The 21,455-nt window shown below is 39.2% G+C and overlaps 1 protein-coding gene across 2 annotated transcripts in view; it reads left to right on the top strand.

The window, feature by feature from the left end:
* The window catches only part of MORC4 (MORC family CW-type zinc finger 4), a 61,189-nt gene that overhangs the window by 26,282 nt on the left and 13,452 nt on the right, over nucleotides 1-21,455 (top strand). For both annotated transcript variants that reach the window (XM_040265024.1, XM_040265023.1), the window contains exons 10-14: nucleotides 7,339-7,437; nucleotides 12,354-12,482; nucleotides 15,048-15,116; nucleotides 15,496-15,547; nucleotides 16,930-17,105. In XM_040265024.1, the coding sequence (XP_040120958.1) occupies nucleotides 7,339-7,437; nucleotides 12,354-12,482; nucleotides 15,048-15,116; nucleotides 15,496-15,547; nucleotides 16,930-17,105 (525 nt within the window). The remainder of the gene's footprint in view (nucleotides 1-7,338; nucleotides 7,438-12,353; nucleotides 12,483-15,047; nucleotides 15,117-15,495; nucleotides 15,548-16,929; nucleotides 17,106-21,455) is intronic.

Raw genomic sequence — 21,455 nt, 5'->3', positions numbered from 1 at the left:
CTGAACACAAACACACACACAAGCGTGTATTTGTAGCTGAGTAGTTTCATCTTGTTTCAACTTGTTTCTTGACTGTAGAGTTTTGGGGGTCCAACAGCCTTCTTTCACACTCTCTCTGTCCCTTGCAGGCCAATCTAGCAGGGTTTTTTTTAGTTAATTTGTTTATTTTAATTGGAGGCTAATTACTTTATGATATTGTAGTGGTTTTTGCCATACATTGACATTAATGTACCGTTCTCAAGAATCTTGTGGGTCTCAGGTATATATCATGGATCAGACCTTTCTTAGATAGTCCTATTTCTATTCTTCTGCTGAGATGGCGCTGGAGATCTAATTCATATGTTCAGTCTTTTCAGAGAACTTTTTGTATGACTGAGTACGTTGACCTTTTGATCTTCCTAAGATATTAGCAAAAGGTTGTCCAGCCCCTGCCTTGGATTTACATTTTAGCATCTTTTGCAATCTGAATAAGCTGAGACTTTCCAAAATCATCAAGTCCTGGTTCCTTTTTTATTGAACAGTTCTTCCCTCAGTTTATTTCTTTCTTCTCACATTTTATGTAAGCAAGCAGCCACTAGACCACACTTTTAGCACCTTGCTTGAAAATCTCAACTAAATGTCCAGTTTTGTCATTTAGGAGTTCTGCTGCCCACCTTGTATTGGATCCAATTCTGCTAAGCTTTCTGCCACTACATAACAAGGAATACCTTCCCTCAAGTTTTCTAATAACATGTTGCTAATTTCCTTGTGAGCCTTTACCAGCAAAAAAATTATTTTTTTACCAGCAACAATTTTAACATCCATAATTTTACTAACAATCTGTTCCCAGTGACTTAGATATACTCTGAAGAAGTTTGTATTTTTTTCTACCATGATCTGCACTTCTGAGCGCCCCACTAGTGGGGTGTTTAACATCCATATTTCTACAGTCTATTCAAGGCAATCCAGGCAATTTGTGTAATGTTCTTCAAATTCTTCCAGCCTCTGCCCCACTGCCCAATTCCAAACCACTTCCACATTTTTAGGTATTTGTTATGCTAATACCACACTTCTAGGTATAAAAATATTTAATTACTTTTGATTACATCATATCTTTGTGAATCTGAATTTTTTGTGATTACTGTGATAAAAAGCAAGCAATACACAAAAAATTCAGTGTTGAATAAGAAATTAGGGATGTTGTGTCCAATTTGATTCCAAGGTTTGAACAATTGTTCGATATCCAACAGGCATACCCATTCCATTATAAGTAACTGTGGCTATTTAAGATTGAAATAGAAATATTTTAATATATATATTTTCAGATGGATGCTACATTTTAGTCCATACTTGTTGTTTGTACATAACTGTTTAATAGTAAATGGAACTAGTACATATTTCTTTAGACCTAAGGGTACCATGAAAAACTTGAGACAGTACAGTACCATGAACCAAGACAGTTTGAGAGCTTCTGTCTTAGAGGGACGTTGGCTAAAGTAGTTGATACTTTAGGCAGGGAGAATTCATGGTTTATTCTTGAATAGAGGGGTGACTTGAAATAATTCTGTCTTAAGAATAAAATATTTATGTACTGCTCTATGTCTTATAAAGTGTTTTACATGAATTATATCAATTGATAAACCTGGAAACAGGGTGCAGGGTAGGTTAAAAAGAATTATATACTATTTGAGTAATCTAGATGTGAGGTGAATATCTGAAATAAGACAGCTGTGAAAAAGGAAATATATGACAGATACTATGAAAAAAAGATTTTAAAATCTGGTGATATATTAATAATGGGATAAGGAAAATAAAGGAGAGGAAGATTCAAAGGTTACTTTAAAGTCTCAAATTTAGTAGATATTGGCAGATAGAATAATGAGATTGGGAAAAGGAACAATTTCGTGTAATGGCAATGGTTAGATTGTAGGGGATTAAGACAGGAGTATGAAGAGAAGATAGTGGATATAGACCACATATCCCAGGATTGGGGAAGTGAAAGGAAAGAGATTAATAGAACAGTGGAATCAAACCAGGTTTTTGCAAGAAGGAATGGAGTGTCAAAATTCATGATAACGGTGTTTTGATTGAGGTGGTATTAATATTTACATGACTGTGTGCATTTGTTAAAACTTACAGAACTACACATTAAAAAGATACATTTTACTCTATGTAAATTTCACCTCAATATTTTTTGCCCAAGTACATGAGAACAGAGATTTATTTTTATTTGTTTGTTTGAGATATAATTCATGTACCATAAATGTCACCATTTAAAAATGACTACTTTGTTGGTTTTGGTATATTCAAAGTATGTGGACTATATAGCCCACCAGGCTCCTCCATCCATGGGATTCTCCAGGCAAGAACACTGGAGTGGGTTGCCATTTCCTTCTCCAGGGGATCTTCCCTGACCCAGGGATTGAACCCGGGTCTCCCACGTCGAAGGGAGATGCTTTGCCATCTGAGCCACCGGGGAAGTCCGTACAACCATCACCACTATCTAATTCTAAAGCATTTTCGTCATCTCAAAAAGAAACATCTTGTCCATTAGCAGTCACTCCTCATTTCCCCTCCTCTTCAACCCCTAATGACCACATAATCTATTTCCTTTTTTTTTTTAGTTCTACCAGTTTATTACTACCAACCTGTCACCCTCCACCCTCATGCACACATGCTCAGTCATGTGACCCCATGGACTGCAGCCCGCCAAGCTCCTCTGTCCATGGGATTCTGCAGGCAAGAATACTGGAGTGGGTTGCCATTTCCTTCTCCATCTATTTACTTTTTTTCCTTTTTTTTAATTGTGGTAAAATACACATAACATTACCATCTTAACCATTTTTAAGTGTGCATTTTGGCGGTATTAAGTACATTGATATTGTTATGCAACCATCACCAGAAGGAAAGTTACATGGCTCAAAATAGCCTGGAGTTAAAACTCCCCTCTGGATCTGCCCCACCATTCTATGCAAAACAAAGAACTATCTCACCAGAAGGAAAAAAAAGATGGACATTAAGGTTGATTACCTCCATCTCCCAGCCGGTCTAGCCTCTGGCTGATCTCCAGAATTCCTTGCCCCAGCCATTTAAGAGATAACTACTCCAAACAACCTCGGAGAAGAACAGGCCCCCGTAAGACAGTAGCTTTCCACATATGTGCCTATATATACTTACTCTGTTCTTGGGTCAGTGCAGCAGCTCACCAATCTGACTGCTGCCCCTTCTGGCCTCATTAAAGGTGATCTGTTCCTGTAAAGTGCTGGTCTCATTCTTTTTCTGAACCTCGCCTTCTCTAACTCCCTTACCGTACAACCACCATCATCTGCAGAACTATTTTCATCTAGCAAAACGGAAATTCTGTACCTATTAAACAATAACTCCTCATTCCCACCATTCTGCTTTCTGTCTCTATGAACTTGACTATGCTAAGTACCTCATGTAAGTGGAATCACATAGTATTTCTCATTTTGTGACTTATTTCACTTAACATAATGTCCTCAAGTTGCATCTATGTTGTACATATGTCAGAATTTAATTTTTGAAGGCTAAGTTTCCTTTTTAATATTCTTTTGTTTGTATGTACTATAGTTTGCTTATCCATTCATTTATCAGTGGACACAGGTTGCTTCAGTGTTTTAGCTCTTAGGATTTATAGTCTGTTTTGTCTGAGACTTATATTAAATAGCTACCCTTGCTCTCTTTTGGTTATTATTTACAGGGAATATCCTTTTCTATCCTTTCATTTTCACTGTGTGTCTTTGTATGTAAAATTAGTCTCACATAGACAGCATATATTTTGGCCTTTTTATTAAAACCCATTTTACCCATCTCTCTGTCTTTTAATGGAGAGTTTAATCCATTTACCTTTTTTTAATTTTATTTTTACTTTATTTTACTTTACAATACTGTATTGGCTCTGCCACACATCGACATGAATCTACCACAGGTGTATATGAGCTCCCAATCCTGAATCCTCCTTCCATCTCCCACCCCACACCATCTCTCTGGATCATCCCCGTGCACCAGCCCCAAGCATCCTGTATCTTGTATCGAACCTACACTGGTGATTCATTTCTTACATGATAGTATACATGTTTCAATGCCATTCTCCCAAATCATCCCACCCTCTCCCTCTCCCTCAGAGTCCAAAAGTCCGTTCTATACATCTGTGTCTCTTGCTGTCTCGCATACAGGGTCATCATTACCAGCTTTCTAAATTCCATATATATGCATTAGTATACTGTATTGGTGTTTTTCTTTCTGGCTTACTTGACTCTGTATAATCGGCTCCAGTTTCATCCATCTCATCAGAACTGATTCAAATTTATTCTTCTTAATGGCTGAGTAACACTCCATTGTGTATATGTGCCACAGCTTTCTTATCCATTCACCTGCTGATGGACATCTAGGTTGTTTCCATGTCCTGGCTATTATAAACAGTGCTGTGATGAACATTGGAGTACATGTGTCTCTTTCAATTCTGGTTTCCTCAGTGTTGTAGGCCCAGCAGTGGGATTGCTGGGTCATAAGGCAGTTCTATTTGCAATTTTTTAAGGAATCTCCACACTGTTTTCCATAGTGGCTGTACTAGTTTTCATTCCCACCAACAGTGTAAGAGTGTTCCCTTTTCTCCACATCCTCTAATCCATTTATATTTAAAGTAATTACTGATAAGAAAGTATGTCTGTCATTTTGTTGTTTGTTTTCTATACATCTTATATTTTGACCTTCATTTCCTATATTACTGTCACCTTTTATGTTGATTTTTTTGTAGTGAAACATTTGAATTCTTCTCATTTCCTTTTATGTATATTTATAGCTCTTTTCTTTGGGGTTACCGTGGGGTTACATGATGCTGTGAGCAGAAGCAGCAAACAGAGATCAGAGCACAGATCCCCAATATTTGGAGGGAGAGGTCCTTTTTGCCTATCCTGGTTCCTGCAAGCTACTCTTGAAATGTGTGCATAGCCATCTGCCATAGGGCTGGGGTAGGAGATGGGTAACTACTACTGAGCTAAGAGCTGAGATTTCCCAATTTGTCATCCAAGCATTCCCCCTGGAAATTACAAGCATTCAATAGACTCCAGAATTCCAAATGGTTACATTAGACAGGTTCTGCCAGTGTAAATGTTGTCTTTATGGGAAGGCAGATTCCTGCCTCCTACTCCACCAGCTTTCCAGAATCCCATGGAATCTTTTTTATTTATTTAACTATTTTAAAATTTTGACCATGCTTGGTCTTCATTGCTGCGTGGGTCTTCTCTAGTTGCAGTGAGCAGGGGCTACGCTTCATTTGCCATTGCAGTGCGCAGGCTTCTCATTGCAGTGGCTTCTGTTGTTGTGGAGCAAAGGCTCTAGGCATATGGGCTTCAGAAGTTGCAGCATATGGGCTCAGTAGTTGTGGTGCATGGGCTTAGTTGCTCCTCTGCATGTGGGATCTTCCCAGACCAGGGATTGAACTGGTGTCCTCTGCATTAACAGGTGGATTCTTAACCACTAGACCACTGAGGAAGCCCCTGTAATCTTTTTAAAAAGTAGATTTTACATAAAACTTTAATAGAAAGCAAGAAATAATTCTTCATCTGTGACTTCAGGAAAGAATATAAACACAGAGGTTGGTACACTGGTAGTTCAGAGGGAGGAATAAGAGTTTATAAGAAAGTTCATTTAATCTTCTCTGTGTAGTCAGAATCTAATATGAGCAAGGTGGAGTTAAGGAAGAATTCCTTTTAAGGAAAGGTCTACAAAATCTTTGGGGAGTTATCTGGGGAGTCAAGAGATTTTTTTTAAATACTAAATCTGTGATATTTCAAGTATGTATGCACAGCTGTACATTAAGTTGTAATCCTGAATTGTAGAATTAAACAGAAATTAGTCACTAGAAACTGCCAGTTTTTCAAAGTAAAATTCAGATTTTCTACACATCATACTGTTTTACCCTGGGTCTGCTGTTGTTCATTTAAGAAGAGAGATAAAGGAGAAAGGGCAAGAGCCATAATTGGGGCATAGCCTCTACTAACAGCTGTGTCATAGAAGGTTGAAGGGGACTTTGTTACCTGTTGCTGCTGTAACTGCTGTGATCAGCATTTGGATAAAGAAGAACTATATAGACATGTTTTAAGTTACTGTTTGATTGATTTGTAATAGGTAGGGTACAGTATGTGATCCTCTGACTTTGAACTTGGTCCTGAATTATTTACGTGTAGTGATCTGACAGTTGAATAACTCCTCAAATACTTATCTGCAGTGTAGTCTTCTGTTGTTGTCTCTAATGTCATTTCCCCTCACTGTGATTCTAAAATGTGGAGAACACAGTATTTTTTAGGACTTGTAACCTCAGATATGCAGATAACACCACCCTTATGGCGGGAAGTAAGGAAGAACTAAACAGCCTCTTGATGAAACTGAAAGAGGAGAGTGAAAAAGGTGGCTTAAAACTCAACATTCAGAAAACTAAGATCATGGCATCTGTTCCCATCACTTCATGGCAAATAGATGGGGAAACAATGGAAACACTGAGAGACTTTATTTTCGGGGGCTCCAAAATCACTGCATATGGCGATTGCAGCCGTGAAATCAAAAGACACTTGCTCCTTGGAAGAAAAGCTAAGACCAACCTAGACAGCATATTAAAAAGCAGAGACATTACTTTGCCAACAAAGGTCTATCCAGTCAAAGCTACGGTTTTCCCAGTAGTCATGTGTAGCTGTGAGAGTTGGACTATAAAGAAAGCTGAGCACTGAAGAATTGATGCTTTTGAACTCTGGTGTTGGAGAAGATTCTTGAGAGTCCCTTGGACTGCAAGGAGATCCAATCACTCCATCCTAAAGGAAATCAGTCCTGAATATTCATTGGAAGCACTGATGCTGAAGCTGAAACTCCAATACTTTGGCCACCTGCTTCAAAGAAGTGATTCATTGAAAAAGAACCTGATGCTGTGAAAGATTGAAGGTGGGAGGAAAAGGGAATGATAGAGGATGAGATGGTTGGATGGCATCACTGACTCAATGGACATGAGTTTGAGCAAGCTCCAGGAGTTGGTGAATGACAGGGACGCCTGGTATGCTGTGGTCCATGGGGTTGCAAAGAGTCGGACACGACTGACTGACTGAACTGAACTGAACTGACCATCTTATCTTTTCAACCAAAGTGACTATTTGACATTATGAACTTTGTCATTTTGACACATAATTTACAAAGGCAGTAGACTCCCATCCTAGTTGCTTGAAGTGTAGGTGTTCAAACCTATGCTGAATATTCTAAATGGCTGGGTTCCGTTAAGTGGGAGCATCTTAAAGATTACAAAATTATTCAACAAATTCTTAACATTGACATGCTTCTTTCTTTTTCTTTCAGGTTGACAATAAATGCCCTTGCCCAGAAGCTCAATGCTTATTGGAAGGAAAAGACCTCCCAAGAGAATTTGGAGACCTCAGCCATAGTCAGGCCAATACCGTGAGTAGTAAATTTAGAATATAAAAGTATCAGGGGTAACATCTCTAGGGCAAATGGAAGGAATAGGAAAAGATGATACTTTTCACATAAGGAAGTTTAATTAACTAAAAACAGGAAATCACAGGTACTAATTTCATCATTCTCTAAACCTCTTCATTTCTGGTTTAACACTTGTATGGTTTGGATCATAAATATGACGAGTTTAGTATTATCAGTTTATCCTGAGATCAGTGTAATATAAGGGAAGATGATGACCATTTGAATCAGCTACTTCTTGGTTGAAAATTTATATCTACTTCTTTTTTTAAATTTTACTGTATATTATCTAATGTATTACAATTGTTTTCGGGTCATAAGATCTATAAATGTTATGAATATTACTTCAAAACCTAAATAAATGAATGTTGTATTCTCTATTTCCAAATAATTAGGCAAAAATCATGAAATTAAATCATGGGTAAAAGTCTATTAGTTTTGGTTTGTTTTTAGATTTTATTGAAGTATAATTGATTTACAATGTTATTTCAATTTCCTCTATACAGCAAAGTGACAGAGTTATACATATGTATATTCTTTTTCATATTCTTTTCTATTATGGTTGAAACAGGATATTGAATATAGTTCCCTGTGCTATACAGTAGGACCTTGTTATTTATCCATCCTATGTATAATAGTTTGCCTCTGCTAATCCCAAACTCTTATTCCTTCCCTCCCCTACCCCACCCCCATGCCCCACCTCACCCCTCTACCCCACCCCCACCCCCCCCCCCCCCCCCCCCCGCCTTGGCAACCTGATTCTTAATAGTTGAATGAGCTTAGGTAAGTAAGTCACTTCATCTCTCTGAGTATATTAACTCATTGTTGACCAGAGACATATTAATATGTCTTATTACCCGAATGTTATATTTAAAAAATTTTTTTTATTTAACAACCAGTCTTTATTTAGCCCTTAAAAATGATACTATAGAAATATTTAATGCTATGAAAAGGTGGGAAAAGCTGATTATAAACACTACACAAATGTGATTCGCTTTCACAGAATTACTCAATATCTTGTAATTACCTAAAATGGAAAAGAATCTGAAACATATATCTGACTACATATGAATCTGAATATATATTGATCTTCTTTTTAGGAGTATATAGGGAGAGAAATGATCCTTTCTTTGCAAGTTTGGTAGCAGCATTTTGGGACAAGTCTTTGGTAGTCATGAGGATGGTAAGGGTGATGAGAGGTGGATATGTACATCTTTGCTTACCCTTCAGGTTTTCCTATAATTATTGGTCTAGTCCATCTCCTTTGTTTCTCTTTTTTTTTATTGTAGTATTGTTTCAGATAGTACTGCTTTAAATGGTACATTTAACTCTTTTGTTTTTCTATTTTACTTTACAATACTGTATTGGTTCACTTCATCTTTTTATTTTACTTTATTTTACTTTACAATACTGTATTGGTTTACTTCATCTCTCTGCATATATTAATTCATTATTGAACAGAGACATATTAATATGTCTTATTACCTGAGTGTTATATTTTTAAATTTTTTAATTGGAGGAAAATTAGTTTACATTTGACTGGAGACATATCAGTATTTGCTTACATAACAAATCACCAGCCACAGGTGTTAATTCCTGCAAAAATCCCCAGCCAATAATGTGTTAAGTTAGATCACCTAACCTTTTTAGCACAGTACCTGGCATATAGTAGGCATTCAGAAATATTAGCAAACTTCCCTTCTTTTTATTCTAATGAACATTGTTGGAACCATATCAAGAAATTTGAGAATAGAAATAGAGAACCCAACATATCAGGAAAAAATGTAGAATTTACTGAATCTAAGACACAAAATCACATACAGAATGGTGGATCAGGATTAAATGCTTCAGGAGGCCAGGAAAGAAGCATAATACAGAGGGCAGAATGTGTGACAATATGTACACAGTCAATTATACCATCAAAACAAAGATTAGAGTGTTGAAAGTTCATTTGGGGGAAGGCACTGTGTTTCTTTTAAATGGAAATCATCAAATGTTTGATATAAAATTTTGTTTTCCCAGGTTTGATGCATGAGACAGGGTGCTCGGGGCTGGTGCACTGGGATGACCCTGAGGGATGGTATGGGGAGGGAGGTGGGAGGGGGGTTCAGGATGGGGAACCTGTGTATACCCGTGGTGGATTCATGTTGATGTATGGCAAAACCAGTACAATATTGTAAAGTAATTAGCCTCCAATTAAAATAAATAAATTTATATTTTAAAAAATAGAAATGAAGATCTCTATTCCTGTCCAACATCCATGGTTTTCAAAGAAATGCAAATTAAGATGAGATGTCTCTTTTTTGCCTTTTAAATAACTGATTAATGCAATGGAACAGATGTTCATATATTGCTGGAGTGTGTGTATATATGTTATACAGCCTTTTCTGGAAGTTTAATGGTGATTATTTAGTACTTACCTGTCAGACACTGGTTTAAGTTCTTTGCATGTATATTTAACCGTCATAACAATCCTGTGAGATAGGCAGATGATATTGTTACTTCTTTACAAATGTAGACACTTATACACTGAGAGCTTAAGTAACTTGTTCAAAATTAGATAAATACAAAGTGGTAGATCCAGTTTTCAAATATAGGCAGTCTGGCCCCCTAACCCAAGTTCTTAACCACGACAGTCTTCTGTAAGGATGCAATGAGAAAAATATAGCATAGCCCCTTCAGCTGCCTATTTAGGCTTGCACACAAAAAGCCTCTTCTGTCTGCCTGGGTTGGAGGATCTACCATGGTCCACGTGTAACCTGAGGTAGAGAATTACTGTCTCTAATGCTTGTTCCCAAGAGAGTAATATTGATGTGCTTCTGCAAGAGACTCTTGTGTGTGTGCATGTAAAACCAAAGCTAATATGACCTTTTCTGTCCCCTTGCACTACTGCTGAAACTGCTTTCTCTGGCTCTAAATAAAACAGTGTGTTAGCTGTTCAGTCATGCCCAACTCTTTGTGACTCCATAGACTGCAGCCCACCAGGCTCCTCTGTCTTTGGGATTTTCCAGGCAAGGATACTGGAGCGGGTTGTCATTTCCTTCTCCAGGAGATCTTCCTGACCCAGGGATAGAACCCGGGTCTCCTGCACTGCAGGCAGATTCTTTACCAACTGAGCTATGAGGGAAGCCTCAAATAAAGCAGTGGCTGTACAGAAATATATAGACACCAGAGGTCAGGCCTGAGCTTGGAGTTTAGAGTTGCAAGGCTGGAGCAGCCTGTAGCTAGGAGATAGGAAGCTGTATATCCAAGAATGTGTATGGATTCTCTTCATTAAAACAGCATTTTAAACAAGAAGACATTGTATTTGAGTAGTAGACTTATTGGTAGATTTTCTTTTTCTTTCTGTATTTTATAGTTTTTCTATATAGGCTTATATTGCTTTTATAACTAGAAAAAAAAAGCACCGTTTAAAAAGATATGAAAAATATTGAACTAAGACATAAAAGAATCATATCACTCAACTGAAATGTCTAGCATGGAGAAGGCAATGGCACCCCACTCTAGTACTCTTGCCTGGAAAAACCCATGGACTGAGGAGCCTGGTAGGCTGCAGTCCATGGGGTCAGGAAGAGTCGGACACGACTGAGCAACTTCACTTTCACTTTTCACTTTCATGCAGTGGAGAAGGTAATGGCTACCCACTCCGGTGTACTTGCCTGGAGAATCCCAGGGACGGGGGAGCCTGGTGGGCTGCCGTCTCTGGGGTCGAACAGAGTCGGACACGATTGAAGCGACTTAGCAGCAGTAGCAGCAGCAGCAGCATAAGAGCAGTATAAATGTAACATACACAGAATCTGTCCTAGGCTAAATTACATGTTTTTCAAATTGGCCCTAGGTGCCCCTCTACCCTCTCTCTGTCTTTTCTCTAGCCTTCCCCCTTCCCAGTCTGGTCTGCCTTTCACATATTAGATGCACACTACTTGTCTTATATATGGATCATTTCCTCTTACAGGGAAACAAATTTACTCCAAGGTGTGGGTGACTGGATTACACTTCCTGAGGGAGATGAGAATGAGTATGTGTTTTAAGAGTAGAGCTCTGGGGACTTCCTTGGCAGTCCAGTGGTTAAGACTCTTGTCTTCCAATGTAGGGGCCACAGGTTCAGTTCCTGGTCAGGGAATTAAGAGTTGACATAATGCAGGGTACAGCCAAAAATTTTTTTAAAGAGTAGAATTCTGGAAGAATTCTCTGTTAATAACCCAGTTATTGGACTGGAGCCACTTTTTCTAGTTACAAAATTTAATCAAATTTATGCTACTTTTTAAGATTAACTTTGGAAATATCTATCTAATGAAATTTTGATTTAAGTATAAACAAAGACTTTTCGAAAGGGAAAAAAAGGACTAGGGAGCCTGTGGGGAAATAGAGGAGACGTTTTGTTGACATTGCTTCAATGACTCTCACAGATGCATTTCAAATCTATCATGGGATTGGATAGAAGCAAATAAAATGATTCTTTGGGCTTTATTTTTTAGTAATATTGTAATATATATAAAATTTTTGCTGATTACTAAATTTTAGAGTTAAAGTTATACTTTTGTTAAACTCAAGAAATAAGGTTCCAGGATAAGTACTGTTGAGCTCTATAATTTGGTGGCTTACCACATTAATACTTATTACTGTTTTCATATGTGGTCTGGTTCTATCATTGTTTTATCTGTGAAGTTTAAGATTATACATTTTAGACACCTGAATTATAACATTTCTAACACATTTCATATTCAATTCTTTCTTTCAGTTTTTTCAATTTTAGGGTATGCCTTTTAATGTAAGAGTACAGAGCTAGAATATAGCCTTTCTAATGTAAGAAAGAGTATAAAGCTAGTATAAAGTATAAAACTATATAGACAGTCATATTTTTGTTTTCTTCCATTCAGGAAGATTCCTGACCAGACATGGGTACAATGTGATGAGTGTCTGAAATGGAGGAGGCTTCCTGGCAAGGTTGATCCATCCACATTACCTGCAAGATGGTTTTGCTACTATAATTCCCACCCAAAGTACAGGTAAGGTTAAGACTCAGTATTATGCCAGAGATAAGTCCTGATTTGTCTCTGTTCTAAAACACTTCTCATCTCAAGTCCACACTCTTCAGCCTGGCATTCAAGCCCCTGTGCTAACTGATCTTTATGTATTCTTGTATGTTAACACAGGCCTTCCGCTTTAGCAGGCCTGTGGCTTCACTCTTACCTACACATGCTGCATGTATTCCCTTCTCCATGACTTGATACTGTCATTCCAGTTGCTTAGAATGACTTTCTGTATTCCATCTGATCATATCGTCTGGGAAGCAGAAATATTTTATGTGATACTTCTCTTGTTGACAGTAGTTTACAGTGATTTTACTCTGGCTGTCTGTAGTATTTAATTCTTAACATTTGCTCATGTACTGTTTAAATTTGGGGGATGTTTTTCATATGTATACATTTGAGCTCTTCAAGAGATTGTAAACTCTTTGAGAACAAGGGATTTATATTTCAGGTTGAAGTGCCAGTTTTCTTCATATGCTTCCTATATTTGAATCTGTTGAAGTACCTATTGTACATTCAATTTAGATTGTTTACATGTCTGTCTTTCTAATATTCCATCACTCAGCCTGTAAAGAATCCACCTGCAATGCAAGAGACCTGGGTTTGATACCTGCTTTGGAAGAATCCCCCAGAGAAGGAAATGGCAACCCACTCCAGTATTCTTGCCTGGAGAATCCCATGCACAGAGGAGTCTGGTGGGCTACAGTCCATGGGATCGAAAAGAATTGGACACGACTGAGTGATTAACACTTTCACTTTCATCTGTTCCTTGAAGCAGCTAACATCTAGATGTGGTGTTGTTCAGTCGCTCAGTCATGTCTGATTCTTTGCGACCCCATGGACTGCAGCATGCCAGGCATCCCTGTCATTCATCATCTCCTGGAGCTTGCTCAAACTCATGTCCATTGAGTCGGTGATGCCATCCAACCATCTTGTCCTCTGATGTCCCTTTCTCCTCCTACCTTCTATCTTTCCCAGCATCAGGGTCTTTTTCCAATGAGTCGCCTCCTCGCATCAGGTGAGCAAAGTATTGGAGTTTCAGCTTCAGCATCAGTCCTTCCAATGAATATTCAGGGTTGATTTCCTTTAGGATTGACTTGTTTGATCTCCTTGCAGTCCAAGGGACTCTCAAGAGTTTTCTCCTACACCACAGTTCAAAAGCATCAGTTCTTTGGCACTCAGTCTCTTTGTTGTCCAAACTCTCACATCATGGACATCATTTCAATTTAACAAATATTTTTATATGACTCAGTAACATAGGTTCATAATAATAATTCAGTTTGTTTCAACTCACCTGTGACTCTTAACTTTTTTCTGTGGTATAAATGTCAATAGAGAAAAAGGTACTAAAACAGTATGCTTTTTAAGGGGAAAAAATGTTGGAAATGGAGGAAATATAAAGCAGTGAAGTCCGGTTCTGTAATAAGCAAGGATTCCCCCATAGACTAAAGATGTGCCTAAGTACCTCTTAGGGTGGTGTAATTAAAATGTGAGACTGGGAACTTAGAAGTCTCATTTTCAAATTCTGTATATGCTATCAGTTTATATTTAGTCCAGGAGACATAACCTTCCAGGACACTTTGCCCCCTAATAAAATGGATATAACATAGGATTTCCAGTTATTATAAGTTTTTGTTTATTTCTTTCTAGGATTGCCTTTGTCCACTGAATACATTTTCTAGTACTTCTTTCAGCTTGTACTCCTAAAATTCTCTTCTTCATGCTTTACATATAGCAATCATCTTTTCGTTTATAGAATCCTCTTTTTCCCTTCTTTGCTAGCCTCTGTTCTATCTCTTTTACAATGTCAGCTCCTCATCCCTTTGTGCTGCTCTCTATCATAGCCTCTGATTTTCCTCTTCAGGGATCATCACATAGTCTATGGATGTTCCTGCTTAGCCTGTACCTTGGGGATTGCTTTCTGAGTACATGAGAGGTAGAGACCTAGGTTCTAGTCTCAGTGATATTCTCTTTCTATAGAAGCCCAGGCAAGTCTCCTTTGTGCTTGAATTTCACTGTGTGAAAATAGATATTATGCTTCTTGCTCTCTACCATCATATGAATTTTATAGCTGTCAAGTACTTTGAGTATCTTGGGAGAAGGGTGATATACGCACCAAAAATAATGATAAGGTATGCATTGAAATTGTGCTTCCCTGGTGGCTCAGACGGTAAAGCGTCTGCCTACAATATAGGAGACCCAGGTTTGATCCGTGGTTGGGAAGATCCTCTGGAGAAGGAAATGGCAACCCACTCCAGTACTCTTGCCTGGAAAATCCCATGGACGGAGGAGCCTGGTAGGCTACAATCTATGGGGTCGCAAAGAGTCAGACACAACTGAGCGACTTCACCTCACCTCATGCATTGAAAAAAAGAATTGCTACCTGGTAGCCTGCCCACACGTTTTGTAAGGTGGGTGCAATCTGAACACTATAATGTTAGATGGTGGTTAATCTGCCTTGTCATACTTGTGAGGAAAATGAAGGGTGAAAGTTAAGGGCACATTTTCTTTCTAGAAGGTAATTTCTTCTATGTACTGCAGGAGGTGCTCTGTTCCAGAGGAACAAGAACTCATTGATGAAGACCTGTACTTGAGCAGAGCTAAGAAACAGTTGAGTATACCTTACCCGAGATGGTGATCTGTATCCTTTGATAGAGGAGCCTGACCCTTCCTAATAGGAAGGGAATTTTGAGAAGAGAGATGATTTTTTCAAATGATTTTCCTATTCACCAGTCTGCTCTTAGAGTTCTTTATTCTTTCTAGTTATCTCTTGAATGTCTCAACTAGAGATTGGCTCTAGTTTCTCTCCCTCTCCCCAACCCCACTCCTCTTTTGATAGAGCATTTGAAATATCTCTTTAGTAGCACAGTCCAGGAAGGAACTCTTAACTACTCGACAAGGCTCACAGTCTTTCTAGTTTAGAAGGAACATTTATAACCTAAATCTACAATTCATGAGTGAACTAAATAGCACTTTTATATTCTCCTAGAGATCAAACTGTTGACAAGAAGGAAGTACCAACAGAAAACGAGAGCCACCAGGTGAGAGATGGTCCACCCTCTTCCTTTCCTCACACAGAATTTCCCCCAACAGAGGACATAGGCTGAAGAAAGCGGCATTCTTGAAAGCTGTACAGAAATAACGAGCCATTTGTTCTGGTGGTCTTTTTTTTTTTTTTTGACAGGATCTTTTTATTTTTGCTTTGATTTGCTGTTACTGATGTTCAGATCACCAAAACTAGAAGAGCCAAATCATTTATTGCCCAGAGTTGGATTCAGTACTGATTCTGGGTAGTGTGAATGACCCATTCGGAGTCACAGAATGTTCAGGGTTACGCTGCATCCTCATACAGGCTGCTCCTGTTGAGTGTCTGGTTTTCCTCAGTCTCCTTCCTTCCAGGATTCACGGGTGACTCCTTTCTGCTTTCCTCTTGGAAAGAAGGGGTGGTTCTTTGTGCCCTTTCCCCCCTCCCTGCTTTCAGGCTGGCTGGCTTTATAAAGACTCTGCTGTTTTGAATTTTCAGGAGCACTGTCTCTCGGACATGGTTGCCCAGCTCCGGACGCTGAAGGGTGCAATAAGGTTGGCCGTCCTTTCAGGGACACTCCTTTCCTGACAGCCACCATAGCACCCATTTATCTCCCCCACCCAACCTTGCCTTTCTGCATGATTTTCCTCTTGACCCTCTTTCCCAGAGATATCTGCTAGCAGCATGTTAGATTCACCTTCCACCCACTCAGTCAGGGTAGGTCAGGCTGGTGAGGATAGAGGCAATTAAATACTAATTCTTCTGACACTCTACCAAGACCCAGGTATATTAATAAACAGGTTGAAAACCCTCCTATCTTGGCTTTATAGTCTGATCTAGAGATTGGGAAATTTCCTGGGACTGCCCTGTCCTCATTCAGTTTACCTCCCCTTTATACTCCTTCACCTTCATCATTCATGCTATCTTCATAAGCTGGCTCTCCCAGAAGATCCCAGATGCATGTTTCTGTGTGTGCAGTATATGTTAGTCTCTCGCATGCATTTCTCCAAGACCAGCACAGACATTTGCTGCAGTGCTTATTCCCTCCATTCCTTCCCTCATCACAGATCTCAGAGGAGTGACAACCCAGTTTTACACTGGGTCAAAAGAGAGAATAAGAAAGTGATTCGGGGGCCTGGGTTTGTGTTGTGGATGGGATGATTCCAGGAGCCAATAAGTGAGTTGGGGAGGTCTGTTGGTATCCAGCTGATAAGGTTATAACTGAACGTGCCTGGGGTCAGTGTTCTAGTGTACATTACTGCGCGCTGTTTGTTTTGTGTAGGAAACAGTTTCTTTTTATTTGGCCAAGTGTTTTTTCCTAGCATCAGAAGGATTGACTCATCCTTTGATATTTGGTTTAAAATTAGGATTTGTATAAATTCTTTCGTTCTTTGCTAGGTATTCACTAACCCGCTGAAGATCCCTTCTATTCAAGATATGGATGACTTGAATAATAAGACGACTGGGTATGAGGGAACTGATAGCCCCAGCCGGCTTTCATCTGTTGGAGAAGAAAGCAGAACAACTTCTCTTCAACTTAAGCCTCTGGATTCCAGCATTTTTCAGTTCTCCAGGTGTGTAAAAAAAATATAGATTCTCTTCCAAGCCTCAGGGTTTGCTTTCCTGTAAACTAAATTGGTATGGTTATCGTGTTTGTGTTTCTCCTAAAGCCTGGCATGGAATTCAGAAGGAGAAACACCATTTGGGGATTGATAGACATGCATGCTGCATGTACCTGCCATTTTTCAGCATTGTAACTGTCACGTCAAGTCTATTTTTCTATCTTTTTCATTTTACTTTTTTGAGGGGATCATCTGACGAGTATTCTTTTATGGATTATGTATTCCCATTATGTTGGAAATTGTGTAAGTGAAGTAATGGACATGAAAACTCTTTGCAAAGCATAATGTATTATACAAATATAAGGTAATGTTACCTGGATAAGCATTGTTTCTTTCTTTAAGTTCAGGAATATTGAAATCCTGCAGGGCCCCATAGGCCTAACACATGTTGCTGCTGCTGCTGTTGCTGCTGCTAAGTCGCTTCAGTCGTGTCCAACTCTGTGCGACCCCATAGACGGCAGCCCACTAGGCTCCCCCGTCCCTGGGATCCTCCAGGCAAGAACACTAGAGTGGGTTGCCATTTCCTTCTCCAATGCATGAAAGTGAAAAGTGAAAGGGAAGTCGCTCAGTCATGTCTGACTCTTCCTGACCCCATGGACTGCAGCCTACCAGGCTCCTCCATCCCTGGGATTTTCCAGGCAAGAGTACTGGAGTGGGTTGCCATTGTTGGCCACATATAAAAATAAGTATTAGAAGTTTGTGCCATTAAGTAAGCTTTGTAGTCCATTGTTTCCTAGGGTAAATTTTTCGTGTAAGTTTAGTCTTAGAATTTACTTGTTCATCATCTAGCACCACAGCAATATTATTTTGTTATTCCCTGGTGGCTTAGACCCGCCACTAGTGGTAAAGAATCCGCCTGCAACGTGGGAGACCTGGGTTCGATCCCTGAGTTGGGAAGATCCGCTGAAGAAGGGCATGGCAACCCACTCCAGTATTCTTGCCTGGAAGATCCCCATGGACAGAGGAGCCTGACAGGCTACAGTCCATAGGGTTGCAAAGAGTTGGACATGACTGAGCAACTAAGCACACACAGCAATCTTTATAACAGACATTTTCTTAAATATCAGGAATATTTGAAGCACTAAAAGGTATGACTGCCTGTGTGCTGTCGTGAGACTAGAACTCAGGACTGCTAATTATGACTTGCTTTCTCCTTGCTACTGTGTTTCTCACTTCTGGCAGGGCCAAGCCATGGGGTAGGTACAGAGTTGCTCTCTAGTGGTAGAAACTTCTAGAGTCCACAATAATATGACTGTTACATAGTAGATTGTGAAACCTTTATGAACCCTTTTCAGTTTGGATATCTTCTTAACATACTGTAGGAAAAAAGCAATGGGATATATAATAGGGGGAAATTACTCCTGCCCCCACCTCCACCAATATTATTGATTTATTTCCCTCTTTCTTGCTTCTTAAGTAGGTCTTTTCAGCTTTCACCCAGACAAACATCTCTATATGTGCAAGTCCCCTAGTCTTCCACAATTAAGCCCCCTGGATATTGAAAGAACCTCACATCCTCCTGAGCATGAACAAAGAGTCTCAAGAGGAAGTAGGTTATTAGGAGAAAAAGTAATAGAACTCTAAAGGAAGTAAATGAGGATCTATACAAAAGCATCAAGAATAGTTGGAAGAGAATAACTGTGCAGAAACTGATAGTTGAATTCAGTCATATGGAAGGAGGTATTTCTAAGATAGAACCATGCAGCAAAGGATTAAGGAATATATCCTTGTTGGTCTCAGGGATTTGGTCTTAATTCTACTGTTTCATCCACAGTTATTCAACTCCCATTTTAGGTTGGGAGGGGTATAGAGAAAAGTGTTGTGGTTTTGTTAAGCATGTTGTTAGCTCTCTACATTGATCTCCTTGAGATGGTCACGCATCAAAATTGATACTGGAGTATCGAGATGTCACTGCTCTTGAAAGCTGTCCTTTCCCTGCTGTGACCACCTTTGCTTTCTCTTCAGTGTTTCTGTTGATACTGTCAAGTGGATTTTGGTAACCTGAAGGAGATAACAAATGCTAACCTCTGTATGTGTGTATTTAATGAGTGCAGTATGATAGTACATCCATTGGGTGGCATACTTCATCAGTCTTAATTAGGATCTCTGTATGAGTCATTGTGGAACTGCGCTATCCAGAGTTGGGTTTTAGCTCTAGCGTTCAGGTAAAATACTCTTGACTATTTATGTGTAATTTTAATTTGAGAATAATATTTCTTCAAGAGATATGTGATAATTGATACTGCTAATGTCACGTTTTATGTAAGGTCAGTAAATGATGATTCTGTTATTTCAAGCTTACGCGTATAGGGAGATTCAGATTGATTGGAAAATAGTCTACCTTTTTTATAGAGGAAAATTAGATGCTCAAGAGTCTAATAAAATATACAAGGTTTACTTACAAAACTGTGTAAAGGGAATAATAGGTTTAGTCAAGAGTTAACAAAGATCTCCCTTGCTATCAAAACCTAAAGCTGATAAGGGTCCTTGGGTCATGTAGTACAGCTCTTTAATTCTAGATAAAATAAAGTCTACACTATCCAAGAGTGTTTTAAAATTTTCTAGTGGAGTAGGTTATAAGACCTACAAGGTGTTCCAGAGGTGTCATTGGAAACAGCTTTGTGAGTCTTCACGAATCTAGCAAAGATAGGGGAAAACCTGCAATAAAGAGTAAGTTCAGCTAGGATATAAACAAGCATAACCTTTTAGGGCAAGACAGCTTAAAGGAAATAGTCCCCTTTCTGTTCATTCATTCTACATATATTTGAGTCCTTACTATATGAAAGCAGTATTCTAAGGCAGTGATGGCATCTAAGATGAAGGAGCTTATGGTACTCAAAGTTACATATGTAAGCACCCCGGATACATGGTAGGTTTCATATGAGTGATATAAACTAAGGTCTAAAGTAGCCATAAACATATAGACAAAGATGAGAATTACAGCCTGTAATTTATTTAGATATTTAGAGAACCTCTGAGTAAGCTATATTGCATGGTAAGTTGCTTCAGCCGTGTCTGACTCTTTGCAACCCCATAGACTGTAGCCCATCAGACTCCTCTGTCTATGGGATTTTCCAGGCAAGAATACTGGAGTGGGTTGCCATTTCCTTATCCAAGGGATCTTCCTGACCCAGGGATCAAACCCTTATCTCTTACATCTCCTGCATTGGCAGGCAGGTTATTTACCACTAACACTACCTCGGTTACTCTGAGTGAACTATATATCAAAGGCTAATTATTTCATATATTAAAAGGATAGCCAGAAAAAATTCAAATTACATTATAATGGTGAAAAGAGAGGAGGAAAGATATCCTAATATATTTAAAGGAATATTTGAAACAACAGACACAAGGTAGAAATAGAAAAACAATTTTGCAAATGAATAAGATTGATTCAGGGGTCAGTATTAACATTTTAAAATACTATCTTTGAGAAAGAGTTCCAGAATAGCAAAATGAGTAGTGTAATGAACTCTTTTACCAACAAGTAACCATTTAACTGGAAAAAAATTATTAAACAAAGCAAAGCAATCATTCTTAGTTCCTAGAAATTGTCCTAGGGGCACACAGCAAGTACAGAAACATTTATTCAAGAAAATCTCTTAAATCTCAGAAAGTACAGCAAAAGGTGGGCATTTAACCCTCTCTCATCTTCCTCTAAGTTTTCTTTTATGAAAACTATTCAAGAAGCTCTAATCCAGGTGGGTGTGGTCAAGAAATTGGGGGCTTCCTCTCTCCCTAGCTCCTAGTCCAGAGCTATGGTTTCACCTGGGAGGTGCAGGCCTCTGACACTTCTTATATCCTCCAGGTCTGTATTGTTCTGTTCCAAGCAGACTCAAGAGGACTGGGCCTCTCTTCTCCCACCCAGCTTTCTCTTCGCCCATCCACAGGTACCAGGAGTCACCGAGGGACAGCATGCTGACAAGTCTAGACTCCTGTTGCTCCACCACCAGCTTACTTATAGGGCAGAGGTTCATGCCTGAAGGAGCAAGCCAAAAACCGTCCCAGCACCCATTTGTAAAGAAAAGGTTTCACTCTTAGAGAGTGGGCTACTGTCCCTGCTGTCAACCCTGCACACTGGCACAAGGTTCTGTTTAGGAAGAGAGGAAGGCCTGACAGATGAAGAACTCCTTTTCAGTTCAGTTCAGTCACTCAGTCGTGTCTGACTCTTTGGGACCCCATGAATCGCAGCACGCCAGGCCTCCCTGTCCATCACCAACTCCCGGAGTTCACTCAGACTCACGTCCATCAAGTGGGTGATGCCATCCAGCCATCTCATCCTCTGTCATCCCCTTCTCCTCT

Source organism: Oryx dammah, unplaced genomic scaffold (genome assembly GCF_014754425.2).
Source record: "Oryx dammah isolate SB20612 unplaced genomic scaffold, SCBI_Odam_1.1 HiC_scaffold_23, whole genome shotgun sequence".
Lineage (NCBI taxonomy): Eukaryota > Metazoa > Chordata > Mammalia > Artiodactyla > Bovidae > Oryx > Oryx dammah.
Note: the sequence above shows the minus strand (reverse complement) of the source record. Positions and strands in the feature narration are given on the sequence as shown.